Raw genomic sequence first — 12,801 nt, forward strand, 5'->3', positions numbered from 1 at the left:
GTGTGTGGTGAAACAGAAAATCATGTTTAATAAAAGGAGATTGTTCTTTTATTGCTGTGCTCCTGACTTTCTCCCTGCCCATTCCCTGCAGGACCCTCTTCCCCCCTGCCCTCCCCCCCAGTAGTAGTGGGATCTCCTCAGCGAAGGAAAGACTGGGAGCCATTGACTACGGTTATTCCCCTCTATGATGTCACAAGCTCTGTTCTGACTTGACTACTCTGATTTATTTTAAAGTTATTAAGGGCTGGCACTCTGGGGGAAAGGCCCTCCCTTTTCAACCAGAAGGGCCTCTTTTTAGGCTGTCTCCCTGCCCTAAATTTGGAATTCGCCTTACCTCTCATGGAGCTCCTTGTCTTTGCCCTACGTATACCAAGGCACATGCCAAGGGTGGCCAGACTGACCAAGAGGTAGGGGGCTAGGATTGATTGATACTTGGATAAAGGGCTGCAATAAATTTATTTTTCAAAAACGTATTACCCCCCGTTTTTTTCTCTATTGTTGGTTGGTTAAGGGCAGCCAAGTGGCGCAGTGGATAGAGTGTTCAACCTGGAATCAGGAAGACTCATCTTCCTGAGTTCAAATTTGGACTCGGACATTTCTTAGCTATGTGACCCTGGACAAGTCACTTCGCCCTGTTGGCCTCAGTTTCCTCATCTGTCAAATGAGCTGGAGAAGGAAATGGCAATCCACTTTAGTATCTCTGCCAAGAAAACCCCAAATGGGGTCACAGAGAGTGGGACGTGACTGAACAACATCAAATGGTTGGTTAAAGCTGCTTCGTGTGTCTCACGCTATAGTATTTCTAGCATTTTGTGTCTTGGTGTTGACAGTTCTTGTGAAGACGATCCTCAAGGCTCCCTATGCTTTTAAAGGCAGAATAAATAACAATCCATAATAGTAATTCTTATTATGGTTGTTTCAAGGTTGACAAATGAAAGCCTTGGCTTTAGGGCCAGAGGCTGGCCATGTTTGGTAGGGGCCCAGTTATGCTACTTCTGGCCTCAGTGGTTTCTCCACAGAGGCCACCCTCCCTCGCCCCGGTAGAACGATTAAGTCTCGCAGCCCCTTCTCTCAAATGGTTACTAAAAGCCAATGTTCTTTTCCCCCTGACGCTCCGCGAGGCCTTGAGAAGGTGGCCAATCCTAAGGAGGCTTATATACGCACCTCAAAAACCGATTTCTGATTGGTCGCCGTGCCAGGCCCCGCCCAATCGTGTTGAGGCTGGTCTTCGCGCGTGGAGGAGGCGGTGCGTTTCCTGCTAGCGGAGAGCTCGAGAGCTCGTCCGGAGGTATAGCTGGGGCAGGAGGAGGGACTCCGAGGCTCCGGGTAACGGGAGGCTGGGGAAGGGGCGGGCGGAGAGCCCCGCGGGAGCCCGGGCGCGAGCTCGGGATGGCACGGGCGGGGCTCCCACTTCCGGAGTCGGAGGGCGGAGACTTGGGGACCGCCAAGGCGTTACTGGCCAAGGCCGGGGTCCGAGGTGAGGACGAGGCGGCTTGAGTGAAGCCCGGGTCGGCCGCCCACCCCGGGACTGCGGGCCACGCCCAGGAAGCCGGCCGGCCGCTGGAGACTCTGAGGGGAGCAGCAACGGGGATCGGGGACAGAGAGTTGGCCAGCTCGGGGTAGAACGGGGCGGGGGGGGGGGGGCGCCCGCAGAGCCCTTCCCGGCCCTGGGGCATCTCTGATTCCGTGTCTTTCCTCCACAGCCGCTGCCTGGGCGTGAGAAGCCCTTTCTCTTGGGTCTTCAGTAGCACCACATCTTCCCCACCCCCGGGGACCGGCCCCTCCCCTCTGCCCATCCCCGCCCCTCTTCGGGAGACCATGGATGCCCCTACCCCTTTGGCCCCGGTACCCCCCTCCCCTGTCTGTGCCCCAGCTCCCTCATGTCCGGGCTCAGCCCCCAGGACGATCCAAATTGAGTTTCCCCAGCATAGTGCCTCTCTCCTGGAGGTCTTAAACCGCCACCGTTTGGAAGGGAAGTTCTGCGACGTGTCCCTCCAGGTGCAGGGCCGGGAGCTCCGAGCCCACAAAGCAGTGCTAGCCGCTGCCTCTCCTTATTTCCACGACAAGCTGCTTCTGGGGGACGCACCTAGGCTCACGCTGCCTAATGTCATCGAAGCAGATGCCTTTGAGGGGTTGCTCCAGCTTATCTACTCAGGGCGGCTTCGCCTGCCACTGGATGCTCTCCCTGCTCACCTCCTTGTTGCCAGCGGCCTTCAGATGTGGCAGGTTGTGGATCAGTGCTCTGAGATCCTCCGAGAGCTCGGTGGAGGAACCTCCAACCACACCCTCCTCCTCTCACCTTCATCTTCTCCTGGGGTCTGGTGTTCCCGCCCAGCCCCACCGCAGCCTCCCTTACAACCCCCTACTCCAGCTGAGAGCCCTGTGGTAGGAATGGGGGGTGAGCTGGGAGAGGTGCTGCAGATTCAGGTAGAAGAAGAAGAGGAAGAAGAAGAAGAGGAAGAAGAAGAAGAAGAAGAACAGAGTACCTTACCAGTTGTCCCTCAACCCCCACAGACCCAAAAAGTGTCATGGGGGACTCCTCGTCCTCGTGCCCCCAATTCACAGCCTGTATTTACCAACACACGCAGGTTACCAGATGGTGAAGGAGTCCCAGCTGAACCTCCCACTGCTCCTGCACCACTGCCGCCCAAAATCTTCTATATTAAGCAAGAGAAACTTGACCCTGAGGAAGAAGTGGTTGAGGATGGGGCCCAGCCTGGGGGAGGAATGGAGGAGTCCAGAGAAGGATTTCCTAGTGGGGGCACTGGAGCAGGAGGAGGGGATGTTGGATTCTTGCTGCCCCCTAGTGCAGGAGGGGGAGCTTCCAATGGAGGTGGCCCATCATGGAAACCAGTAGATCTGCATGGGAATGAAATCTTATCAGGGGGTGGTGGGCCAGGAGGGACTGGCCAAGCTGTGCACGGGCCAGTAAAACTAGGAGGAGCTCCTCCCCCTGATGGCAAGCGCTTTGGCTGCCTGTGTGGGAAGCGGTTTGCAGTGAAGCCAAAACGGGACCGCCACATCATGCTGACCTTTAGTCTCAGGCCTTTTGGCTGTGGTGTCTGCAACAAACGCTTCAAACTCAAACACCATCTGACTGAACACATGAAGACACATGCTGGAGCCCTGCATGCCTGTCCCCACTGCGGTCGGAGATTCCGGGTCCATGCCTGTTTTCTTCGTCACCGAGAGCTTTGTAAGGGCCAAGGCTGGGCCACTGCTCATTGGACATACAAGTGATGACTAAGGTCAGACACAGACTCCCCTCAAAATAAGTGGACAACTTTATTATGAACTTCCTTGTGGAGGCTCAGAATGACCAGTCCTAGTTGCAGGTGTTAGGGGGGGTGGATTGCCTTACCAGTTGGTGCTTATATGCTTTATTATAAGATATGGCTCTCAACCTCGAAAGTGTGGAAATCCACTTTAATTAGATCACCTGGCAGATGATCTAAGTCAGGCCCTAGGGAAATGGATTCTTGCAAACCAGAATGCCTATTATATTTTACTGAAGGATTTCCCTCACCTGAGAAAAACCCAGTTGGGGACCTTTTTCTTTATAAGGATGCCCCCTCAGGAAGTCAAATTTCAGTTGGAAGGATGCATACAGCAAAGGCATGGTCTTAAAAGGTCTGTATTGGAAGTTAAAGGATTCCTACTCTACTAATAAATCAATCTGAGGAATTAAATTGAGGCATTCAGAAACTAATCTGTTGCCTACTAGTTTGATGACTGTTGGACTGAATAACCAAGGCTTTCCTCCAACTCTTGCTTTATTTTATAGCAAATTGTCCATTGTTCGGTTTACATGATCCTTTGTCACTGTGACCTACTTTTGGAATTAGACTTTCTTATATCTGAGATGGACTGGTTCCCACTCATCTCACCCATGATCCTGTTATTCTTAGACTGAGGATATCTCCTCTATGACCCATTTGCCCAAGGCTTATTTTCTGTAACACTGATGTGTGTTTCAGTAGTCCTGGAGAATGTAGTTATTATAATGACAAGTGATCACGCTGACTGGAATGTGACAGCCACTGACCCAGGACATGAACACTTACCTCATTTTCTTCCAGGACTGAACCACTGCATACAGAACATAAAGAGATGACTATCTTTAGAAAGATCCTAGGGCTGGGGTCATATGACTAGCCCTGAAGAGAGACTTGACAGAAGTGCTTAGGCTCAGGGTACAACAGAGTGACACTACTCCACCTCCACACAACTGAAACATCAGGGTATTTTATTACTTCAAATAAATACAATTCTGAACCTTTTCTAGTAGATATGACTTGCTCATATGTTTGGATATGAGAGTAGACTTGGGGTGACTATCTGGTGTGTAAGAAATTAAGGGTTTTATAGTTTAGAACTAGGTGGGGATAGTATATGGGTGTGTCTACTTGCTTTCCACACCTTATGTAGAAAAGGTGTGCACTAACACTGTATATATGTGCTTCAACTGCAGGTATACTGTCCGAATGCTTAGGAAAATATCTCCTCTTTATAAGTCAGAACCTATTTGTTTCTCAATAAAATGAAAGGATTGGACTAGATCAGTTTCACAAAACTGGGTCCATAGTTTAAATTTTTTTTTACCAGTATATAACCTTTTGCTACCAAAGGTTCTTAAAACTTGTAAATTAAAAAAAAAACTGAGTTCTCCTTTCTGCTCTTACCTATTTCTCCAAGTCCCTGACCCTGAACCCTAGAAAACCATTATGCTGAAGCTGTGTTAGAAAATGCTGTCAGTCCACAGGGGAGTTTGCGTTGGAACACACTGGATTACCTGAATTCTTGGTCTTAACATTGAGTCCCAGAATCCCTGCCTGAGTAAAGCGAATAAGGTCAGAATTCTATCTGGTCCTTCTATCACTCCAACTGACTAAAGATAAGTTTAAAAAGTGAAACATTAAACATTAGTATATTCACTAGAGGGTGAGCAAAGACCAGAAGAGCAGACAAAATGCAGTCAATTTTGTTATTGTATCTGGTAGAGGGAAGCAGAAGAAAATAATTTGGATGATCATCAACAGATTCTGTTCATCTTTGCTCTTCCGTCTTCTCAGTGTAAAGTCCATTGCATGGGTATGCCTTGATCAAAGATATTTTTGGAACTTGTAAAGATCCATGTTTTCCTCAAGGTTGGGTACTCCACTGATACAATGTTAGTCTTGACCATTGTTAACCAAAAATGCTCCACAGATGATCTATGTAGTATTACTAGAAGAAGAAAACCTTAAAATTTACAAAACAAATAATTGATATTCACTTTATAAAGGGACTTATGGGGGTTTTCAAATTGGAGACCCCAACCTCCTCCCAGTGCCTTTTTGTCCTGATTCAAGTTACAGTCTGGACAACTAGGATGCAAGGCACGCTGGGAGTAAGAAGTGCTTCCAGCCTTGGCAGTGATGAACCCTATACTAACAGTACCCTGCAGCAATTATGGTAAATACATCCTGAAAGCCAAACACCTGACCAGTTAAGGCTTCATATTGAAACCTGTACAAAATCAATTTATAGCCTTCTTAAACTACATAAGCCCAGCAGAGCCTTTTCATGTAACACTGGGTTAAACTATAAAGCAATCCCCTCATCTGATACCTCTAAACTAATATCTTGGTACCTAAAGGTGATACAGGTATGGACCTAGAGGAAGTAGAACATTTTATTGAGAGAGAAAAACCATTGAGAGATTTTATTTAAGTTTATTTCCATTTTCCTAATTCTGGATTTAGAGCTGTCCAAAAATCCAATGAGCTGTATCAGGAGGCGAATACCTCATGTATGAAGCAAGGTCTGAAAGAAGAGCCTGGAACACAACAGAGATGCTACAAAGAGGATTCCTCTATAAGTACAGGTTGGACTGACCAAATGGCCTTGAACCCTTCCAACTCAAAGTTTATGATTCTCAACATTGAAAAAAGTAGTTAATAGGGAGTTCCATTATAACTGGCCCATGAGAGCCTCCCAAAACAAATGGATGTGCACACAAGCTAAACAACCTGATAACACCAACTAAAGCAAAACCTAGGCACTGGCAACCTTGCAGGTTGCATATCTGCAAAAGTATGGTCACAGAATGAGCAATCAGTCCTTGAGGGGAGGCAACAGAAAGGGTGTATTTTACAGTGGCCTTAAAATCAAGTCTGTTCTTTTCCCAACAAATTTATGTAACTAAAACTAGTATAGGTTTACCAAGTAGAGGGTGTTTTTTTTCCTAATGACATTTTTGAAAAATTAGGTTATTTTAGCCAGGTCAGAATGAAAAACGTCAACTATTAGGTTATTTAGCTAATTTAGTCTAAATCTTCCTTTTAGCTACTAGGTGCATAGGACCAAGGAGCAGCAGCAGTGAGCCTTCCCTATGCCAAGCACTGGTATAAGTCAAGGGAGAGTGAGTAGCCTGCTGGTTATTGCCTGCAGTTGATCTGGGTAGGGTCCATTCCTTCCTTCTTTCCACAACTTGTTTTCTGATTTTGAGTCATTTTCCCCCTCTTGCCTCCAAGTCCCAAGGAACTTTTCATTTAGGGCATTCCCTAGAAGGCTTTAGCCTTCTCTTTTGTGGATCACCATTACTCTCCTCCACTCCATCTCCCACACTTTCCCCATGAACTATCTTTTTACCTTTAATTTTTTTTGGATATCCTCACTCATCCTTTCCCTCCCCCACAACCCTACCCCCCCCCACCCTCTCCCTCTTTCTTCCCATTAGTAACCTGACCCCATTAATGGGGAAAAAATGCCAGCTAATTTATTGGGCAGGTTAAACCATGTGTCTTGGGTTCTAATTTGGAACTATCTGTCCTGTAGGTGGAAAGTATTGTAAAGGCAATATGATATAGTGGGAAGAACACTGGATTTGGAGTCAGAAGGCCATGGTTAAATTCTTGGTTTTCTTTCTTCCTACCTATGTGACCTTATGCAAACTATTTTCTGGGCTTGAATTTTCTCATCTGTAAAATGAAGTAGTTGAAATGTTTTCTAATAATAGCTAGCATTTACATAGCACTTTAGGGTTTGCAAAGCACTTCACACATTTTGTCTCCGTTGAGCCTCATAACAGCTCTAGAAGGTAGGTGCTATTATTATCTTCACTTTACAGACAAAGAAACTGGAGTAGAGGTGAAGTAACTTTTCTGGGTCACACAGCTAGTGTTTGAGATGGATTTGAACTTGGGTCTTCCTTATGCTAGGTCTGGCACCCTGTCTACTGTGTCATCTAATTTTATCTCTAAAGTCCTTTCAACCTCTCAATTTACTAAATTTAATGGAAATGTGCCACGTCTCCCCCCAAAACACTTTCTTATTATACGGAGAGTTTACTAGGGTGCAGAAGGTTCAATAACCATTACTTTTGCTAATACTCCACCAACTGGAAATCAGTCATTAAAAATCACTTTGATCTTATATTGTAATAAAATCAGTTTATTTAGTTTATAGAGAAAGAATGTTAATATCAAGAAGCATCAAATTGCCAACCAAGTTTACTTTTCTGAGCCAAGGTTCTCCTATCACATCTCTCAAGATGTGCGCTGAGATAACTAGATCCTCAGGGTCCAGGGTACTGCAGTCAAACTACTATCTCAGAGCAGCTTTTGATCTCATGGAAATCATTAAGTTGAGGGTAAGTAGGACTCGTCACAGACACTGGTCACCAAAACTGCATCTTAAAGTTGAGTCTCGGATAAAGCACCAGCCCTAGATTCAGGAGGACTTGAGTTCAAATCTGGATTCAGACGTTGGGCAAGTCACTTAACCCTCATTGCCTTGCCAAAAAAACCAAAAAGTTGAGTCTCCAGAGCCTCCCAGCACTGAAATACTGGGTGGACTTGTAACCACTTTGTTCTTGAGAGATGGGTGGGGTTCAGGGGCTGCAAATTAATTTGGCTTAGCCAATCAGATTTGAAGTTCCACAGAGCTGATGTGTAGTGGATATAGAAGAGATTACTGTGTATGCTTGGGGGTCCAGGAAGGTCACCATTCATCTGTCTCCCATTGCCTCTTTCCTCTCTCCTTTTGTCTTTTGTCACTACCTCTGATCTCAGCTCAGTTGAACAATTAGATTCACACATACCTCCTCCCCCCCACCTCCCCAACCAAGTGCAAAGTAACCAAGGAAGAAGAGGCAAACAGAGCTGTATTGGAACACCAGGGTCTTGGCAAGGTATCAGAAGATGTTCCTTTTTACATAATGGACCAGAAAAGAAAGATTCTTTCCTGTCTTTTCAGGTCCCAAATGATTTCTTAATTTAGAATGAATTAATTCAAAGAAAGAAAAACATCTCTAGACCTCCATCAGAAGGTAATGCAATTTTTTTAAAGTAATAAATATTTTTATTAATAGTTTTGGATTCCATTTTGGGGGGGGGTGAGGCAATTGGGGTTAATTGACTTGCCCAGGGTCACACAGCTAGTAAGGTCAAATGTCTGAGGTCGAATTTGAACTGAGGTCCTCCTGAATCCAGGGCCAGTGCTCTATCACTGCACCACCTAGCTGCCCCAGTAATGCAATTTTAATAGTAGCAAAGAATCATCAACAAAAGATGCCCATTGAAAAATTGTGGGGGCAGCTAGGTGGTGCAGTGGATAAAGCACCAGCCCTGGATTCAGGAGTACCTGAGTTCAAATCCGGCCTCAGACATTTCATACTAGCTGTGTGACCCTGGGCAAGTCACTTAACCCCCATTGCCCCCCCCACACACAAAAAAATTTGTGGTACACGTGTGTGATGAATGAATGAAAAGACATTTATTAAGTGGTTACTGTGTGCTCTGGCACTGTTCTAAGTTCTGGAGCTACAAAAAACAGACCCTGTCCTTGAAGAGCTTCCAATCAGAAAAGACAACACATCTAAGAGAATAGTCTTCAGGGAAGCATATTTTGGTTTGGAGATTTATAGATGTTGAGTATAGCTATAGAGGACAGAATTGAATTGATGAGGTTTTCAGAATTGAAAGGCATAGGGGAACAGGAGGAATGCACTCAATAGCATACTGGATAGAGAATAGCTTAAGAGTAAAATGAAGTGTGTTTGGAGCACAGGTCTAAATGTAGGGGGTAACTAAGGCAACATCAATCATTATGGTACCACCACAGGGCAAGGGATTCAGGCACAAAAGGGTAAATTGGTTTCTGAATCAAATGTCCTGGTGGCCAGGAGGACATGGTCAAGTGGAGCATTACCTTGTCTTAAGAAACAACGAATATGTAGATTTCTGGAAAGTAAAGGAAGACTTAAATGACCTGCTCCAGAGTGAAATAAGCAGAGCTACAAAAAAATACATTTAAAATGACTGCAACAATTTAAATGGAAAGAACAAAAAACCCAAAGCAATTATATAAATTGTATAAACCCTTTGTAATTATAATGACTAAGATTGGCCCTGAAGAAAAGATGAGAAAACTCCTTCCCTTCTCTGTAGAGATGGGAGACTTATGCGTGTGAAACATTTATATACTATCACATTTGGATGATTTGTTGGTTAGCTCTGCTGAACTGCTTTTCTTTTTATACCTTTATTATAAGAGATGGATTGGTCTGGCAGGAGTTAAGGATACATATTGAAACAGGTGATGTAAAAATGGAGTATCAAGAAATATCTAAAACTGAAAAAAAAAAGCTACTACTACTAAAAGTTGAATTCAATTTAGATGCCAATTCAATTTATTTGTTAGGAGCCTACTATGTCCAAGGCACTGTGAGATATAAAGTTTAGATAAGAAATTATTCCTCTTTTTAGGGAGTGAGTGGTAATGGTATGAAGCACATAAATATAACAGTACACAACAAAGTGCATCAGAAAAGAGTTATTTGAGGTATGAAATGTAAAGTCAAACATAAGGGGATCAGGGAAGGCCTCATTTAGGAGGCGGCATTTAAGTTGGGTTTCAAGGGATAGACAGGAATTTGAAAAGGGAAAAGGAAGAGGGTGACCATTCCAGGTTTAAAAGCACTGCATGAACAAAGACCTAGATATTTGAATGTGCTGGTTGTCTTGAGGGGAAAGAAAGACAGATTTATAGAATGATGTTGTTGCTGCTGTTTGTCCTTCATTCTCGAAGAGGACCACGATATCGGGGTAATGACATGACTTGCAGTGAATTGGATTTAAGTGAGGGAGGGCTGTACAAAGTCACCAGCCTCACTCTCTCTTCCAGAGCCATCTGGGTCCAGTGGCAAGATATAGACCGGGATGACTGGAGATGGCCCTGGATTATAGAATTTTAGAATTGGAAGGGACTTCAGTGACCAACTTGTCCAACCCATACCCCAAAAGAAATGCTTACTATAAAATATGTGAAAAGTGGTCATCTAGCCTCTTCTGGAAGATAGCCAATGAAAAGGATCTCCTATCTTCTAAAGCCAACTGGCTCTATTTTTGAAACAGCTGTAATTATTAAGAAGTTTTTCCTTCCATTAAGCCTAAATTGGACCCTTTGCAACTCACTCATTATTCCTTATCCTGTCTTCTATTCCATATGGAATAAATTTAATTTCTCTTCCACATGACAGGCCTTCAAATACTTGAAGAGAGCTTTTATGCTGCCTCTGAGTCCTCCTTCAGGTTAAACATTCCCAATTCCTTCAAATGACTTGGACCCTGCTTTCCCTTCTCTGGATATTCCATAGGTAGCATTTATATAGCACTTTAAGGTTTGCAAACCTCTCTCCCCTTTTTTCTTAACAGAATTGGAATTGATTCCTTTATGGAAAAAAATTTTAATTAAACCAGTTTTTAAAAGCCACCTTCTGGAGCTTCTCACCTTGGCCCTGACCCTGACCCTTTAACAGGGAGAAACTCATGACCAGGGAAAAGGGTAGGGAGGTTCCTCCCAATCCTATCCCCATCTCTAGGGGAGGAACTAAAACCCAAGGAAGAGGTGGCCAAGTCCCAGGCCCAGATATGTACTACCAGCCTCTTCCTGACCAGCTTCCCCCTGTAGTGCAGGGCACAGCCCCTTCTCCTTCCTGGCCTGATAAAGTTATGGAAGGTGTTCTAGATCTTGAAAGAGTCCCATTCCATTATCATTCACAAGACAGCAAATACCATTATCATGTCCAGGAGGGACACCTGTCTAGTCAGCTTTCATGGCATTCCAGATATTGCAATTGAAGTCATAGTCAGCCACCGGCCACTTTGGGAGAAGGCAAGAAATGATACCATAGATGAAATTGTCATGGGAGTACACAAACTGGCCAAAGGTCAGAGAGGTAGCATATAGTATCAACAGAGCTCTTGTTGAAGGTATAGTCATTTGGAAAGAAGTCCACAGCATTGATTTAGACTCATGGCCTAGAAAATTTTGCTGGCATATGGAGTCCCAAACATCTCATCATCTGAAGGAAGCATCACAGGCACAAGACTTGAAGCCCCAGCCATCCAGAGACAAGGACAGGAACATTAACTCCCCATTGTGCCCTGCAAAGCTCATTGTCTGTTGTCCTATTCTATATCACATAAGGCACAGGCTGCGCTCCACAGCTGATGATAATCTGGTGGTCATTTAGGAATTAGCATCAAGACAGATACCCAGTGCAGCCTGGCAGCTCCCTGCTGATCCTGACTTTGCCACGTTGGGTTATGAGATTGTAGATGGAGCAGATTTCTGACTAGCAGTCTCAAGTCTGTCCCCCAGCACGCGGCATAGATTTTTGTCAGGTGACCCCAGAGGTCCGTTGTGTTCTCATCTGAATTCTTCTGAAAGGGTCCAGGCCAGTTGTCATCTTAGGAAGGATGGAATCCTTGCATACTTTCTAGAATCTGGTTCTGGAGCTGCTTTTCCTCCCGTGTCAGCTGCTCCAATTCATTCATGGTGACAGCAGGGTCCTGAGGCTACTTAGCTCTTCCACATTCAAGGAGATCTGGGAAGGTAGCTAAATCAGGGGTTGAAGTCCCCAAGACATGCAGAGCCTGTGGTGGTAGATCTTGGCAGGGGGGAAGTGGGACCGAGGCCAGGGGTCCTGAATCTGTGAAAATGCCTCTCTCAATGTCATGAAAAATACTTCTTACATGCTAATTAATTAATTATTTTTTTTTTTAGTGAGGCAATTGGGGTTGAATGACTTGCCCAGGGTCACACAGCTAGTAAGTGTTAAATGTCTGAGGCCGGATTTGAACTCAGGTCCTCCTGAATCCAGGGCCGGTGCTCTATCCACTGTGCCACCTAGTTGCCCCACCTTAGCCCTTTTTTTTTTTTTTTTTGGCGGGGCAATGGGGGTTAAGTGACTTGCCCAGGGTTACACAGCTAGTAATTGTCAAGTGTCTGAGGCCGGAATCCAGGGCCAGTGCTTATCCACTGCGCCACCTAGCTGCCCCCTACATGTTAATTTATTACTCTCTCCTTGAGTACAGTCAGGGGAAGTTTGTTTGTTTCTTCCTTTCTTTTTTTTTGGTGGGTCAATGAGGGTAAAGTGACTTGCCCAGGGTCACACAGCTAGTAAGTGTCAAGTGTCTGAGGTCAGAGTTGAACTCGCATCCTCCTGAATCCAAGGCTGGTGCTTTATCCACTGTGCCACCTAGATTCACTGCCCCTACATGTTAACTTATTGACCCTCATAACAACCCTGTAAAGTAGGTACTGTTATTATACTCATTTTACAGATGAGATACAGAGTTTAAGTGACTTGCCTAGGGTCACACAGCTAGCCAGTATCAAAGCAGGATTAGAACTCAAGACTTCCTGACTCCAAGTCCTGTATTCTATCCATTGCACCACCTAACTTCCTGTAGTTTATCAGTATCCTCAAAAATGACTCCCAGAATTGAATACAATACCCTAGATTTTGTCTGA

General features: G+C 45.0%; 1 protein-coding gene and 1 pseudogene across 2 annotated transcripts; one reads left to right on the forward strand and one right to left on the reverse strand.

Annotated features, from left to right (window-relative positions):
* The first annotated feature begins 663 nt into the window (after positions 1-663).
* ZBTB9 (zinc finger and BTB domain containing 9) lies at positions 664-4,280 on the forward strand. 2 transcript variants are annotated; one of them, XM_043963102.1, is made up of 3 exons: positions 709-761; positions 1,122-1,288; positions 1,704-4,280. In XM_043963102.1, the coding sequence occupies exon 3, from the start codon at positions 1,819-1,821 to the stop codon at positions 3,238-3,240; it is 1,422 nt and encodes a 473-aa protein (XP_043819037.1). In that variant the 5' UTR covers positions 709-761; positions 1,122-1,288; positions 1,704-1,818; the 3' UTR covers positions 3,241-4,280. The 2 variants fall into 2 exon arrangements, with proteins under 2 accessions (XP_043819038.1, XP_043819037.1); XM_043963103.1 differs by having other exon boundaries at positions 664-1,477.
* Positions 4,281-10,992: 6,712 nt separating this feature from the next.
* LOC122754963 lies at positions 10,993-11,822 on the reverse strand (annotated as a pseudogene).
* Between the last annotated feature and the right edge of the window lie 979 nt (positions 11,823-12,801).

Source organism: Dromiciops gliroides, chromosome 4 (genome assembly GCF_019393635.1).
Source record: "Dromiciops gliroides isolate mDroGli1 chromosome 4, mDroGli1.pri, whole genome shotgun sequence".
Classification (NCBI taxonomy): Eukaryota; Metazoa; Chordata; class Mammalia; order Microbiotheria; family Microbiotheriidae; genus Dromiciops; species Dromiciops gliroides.

Bases quoted from the DNA above. Each gene is read 5' to 3' on its own strand.
- ZBTB9 (XM_043963103.1), top strand. From the start codon at position 1,819: ATGGATGCCCCTACCCCTTTGGCCCCGGTACCCCCCTCCCCTGTCTGT.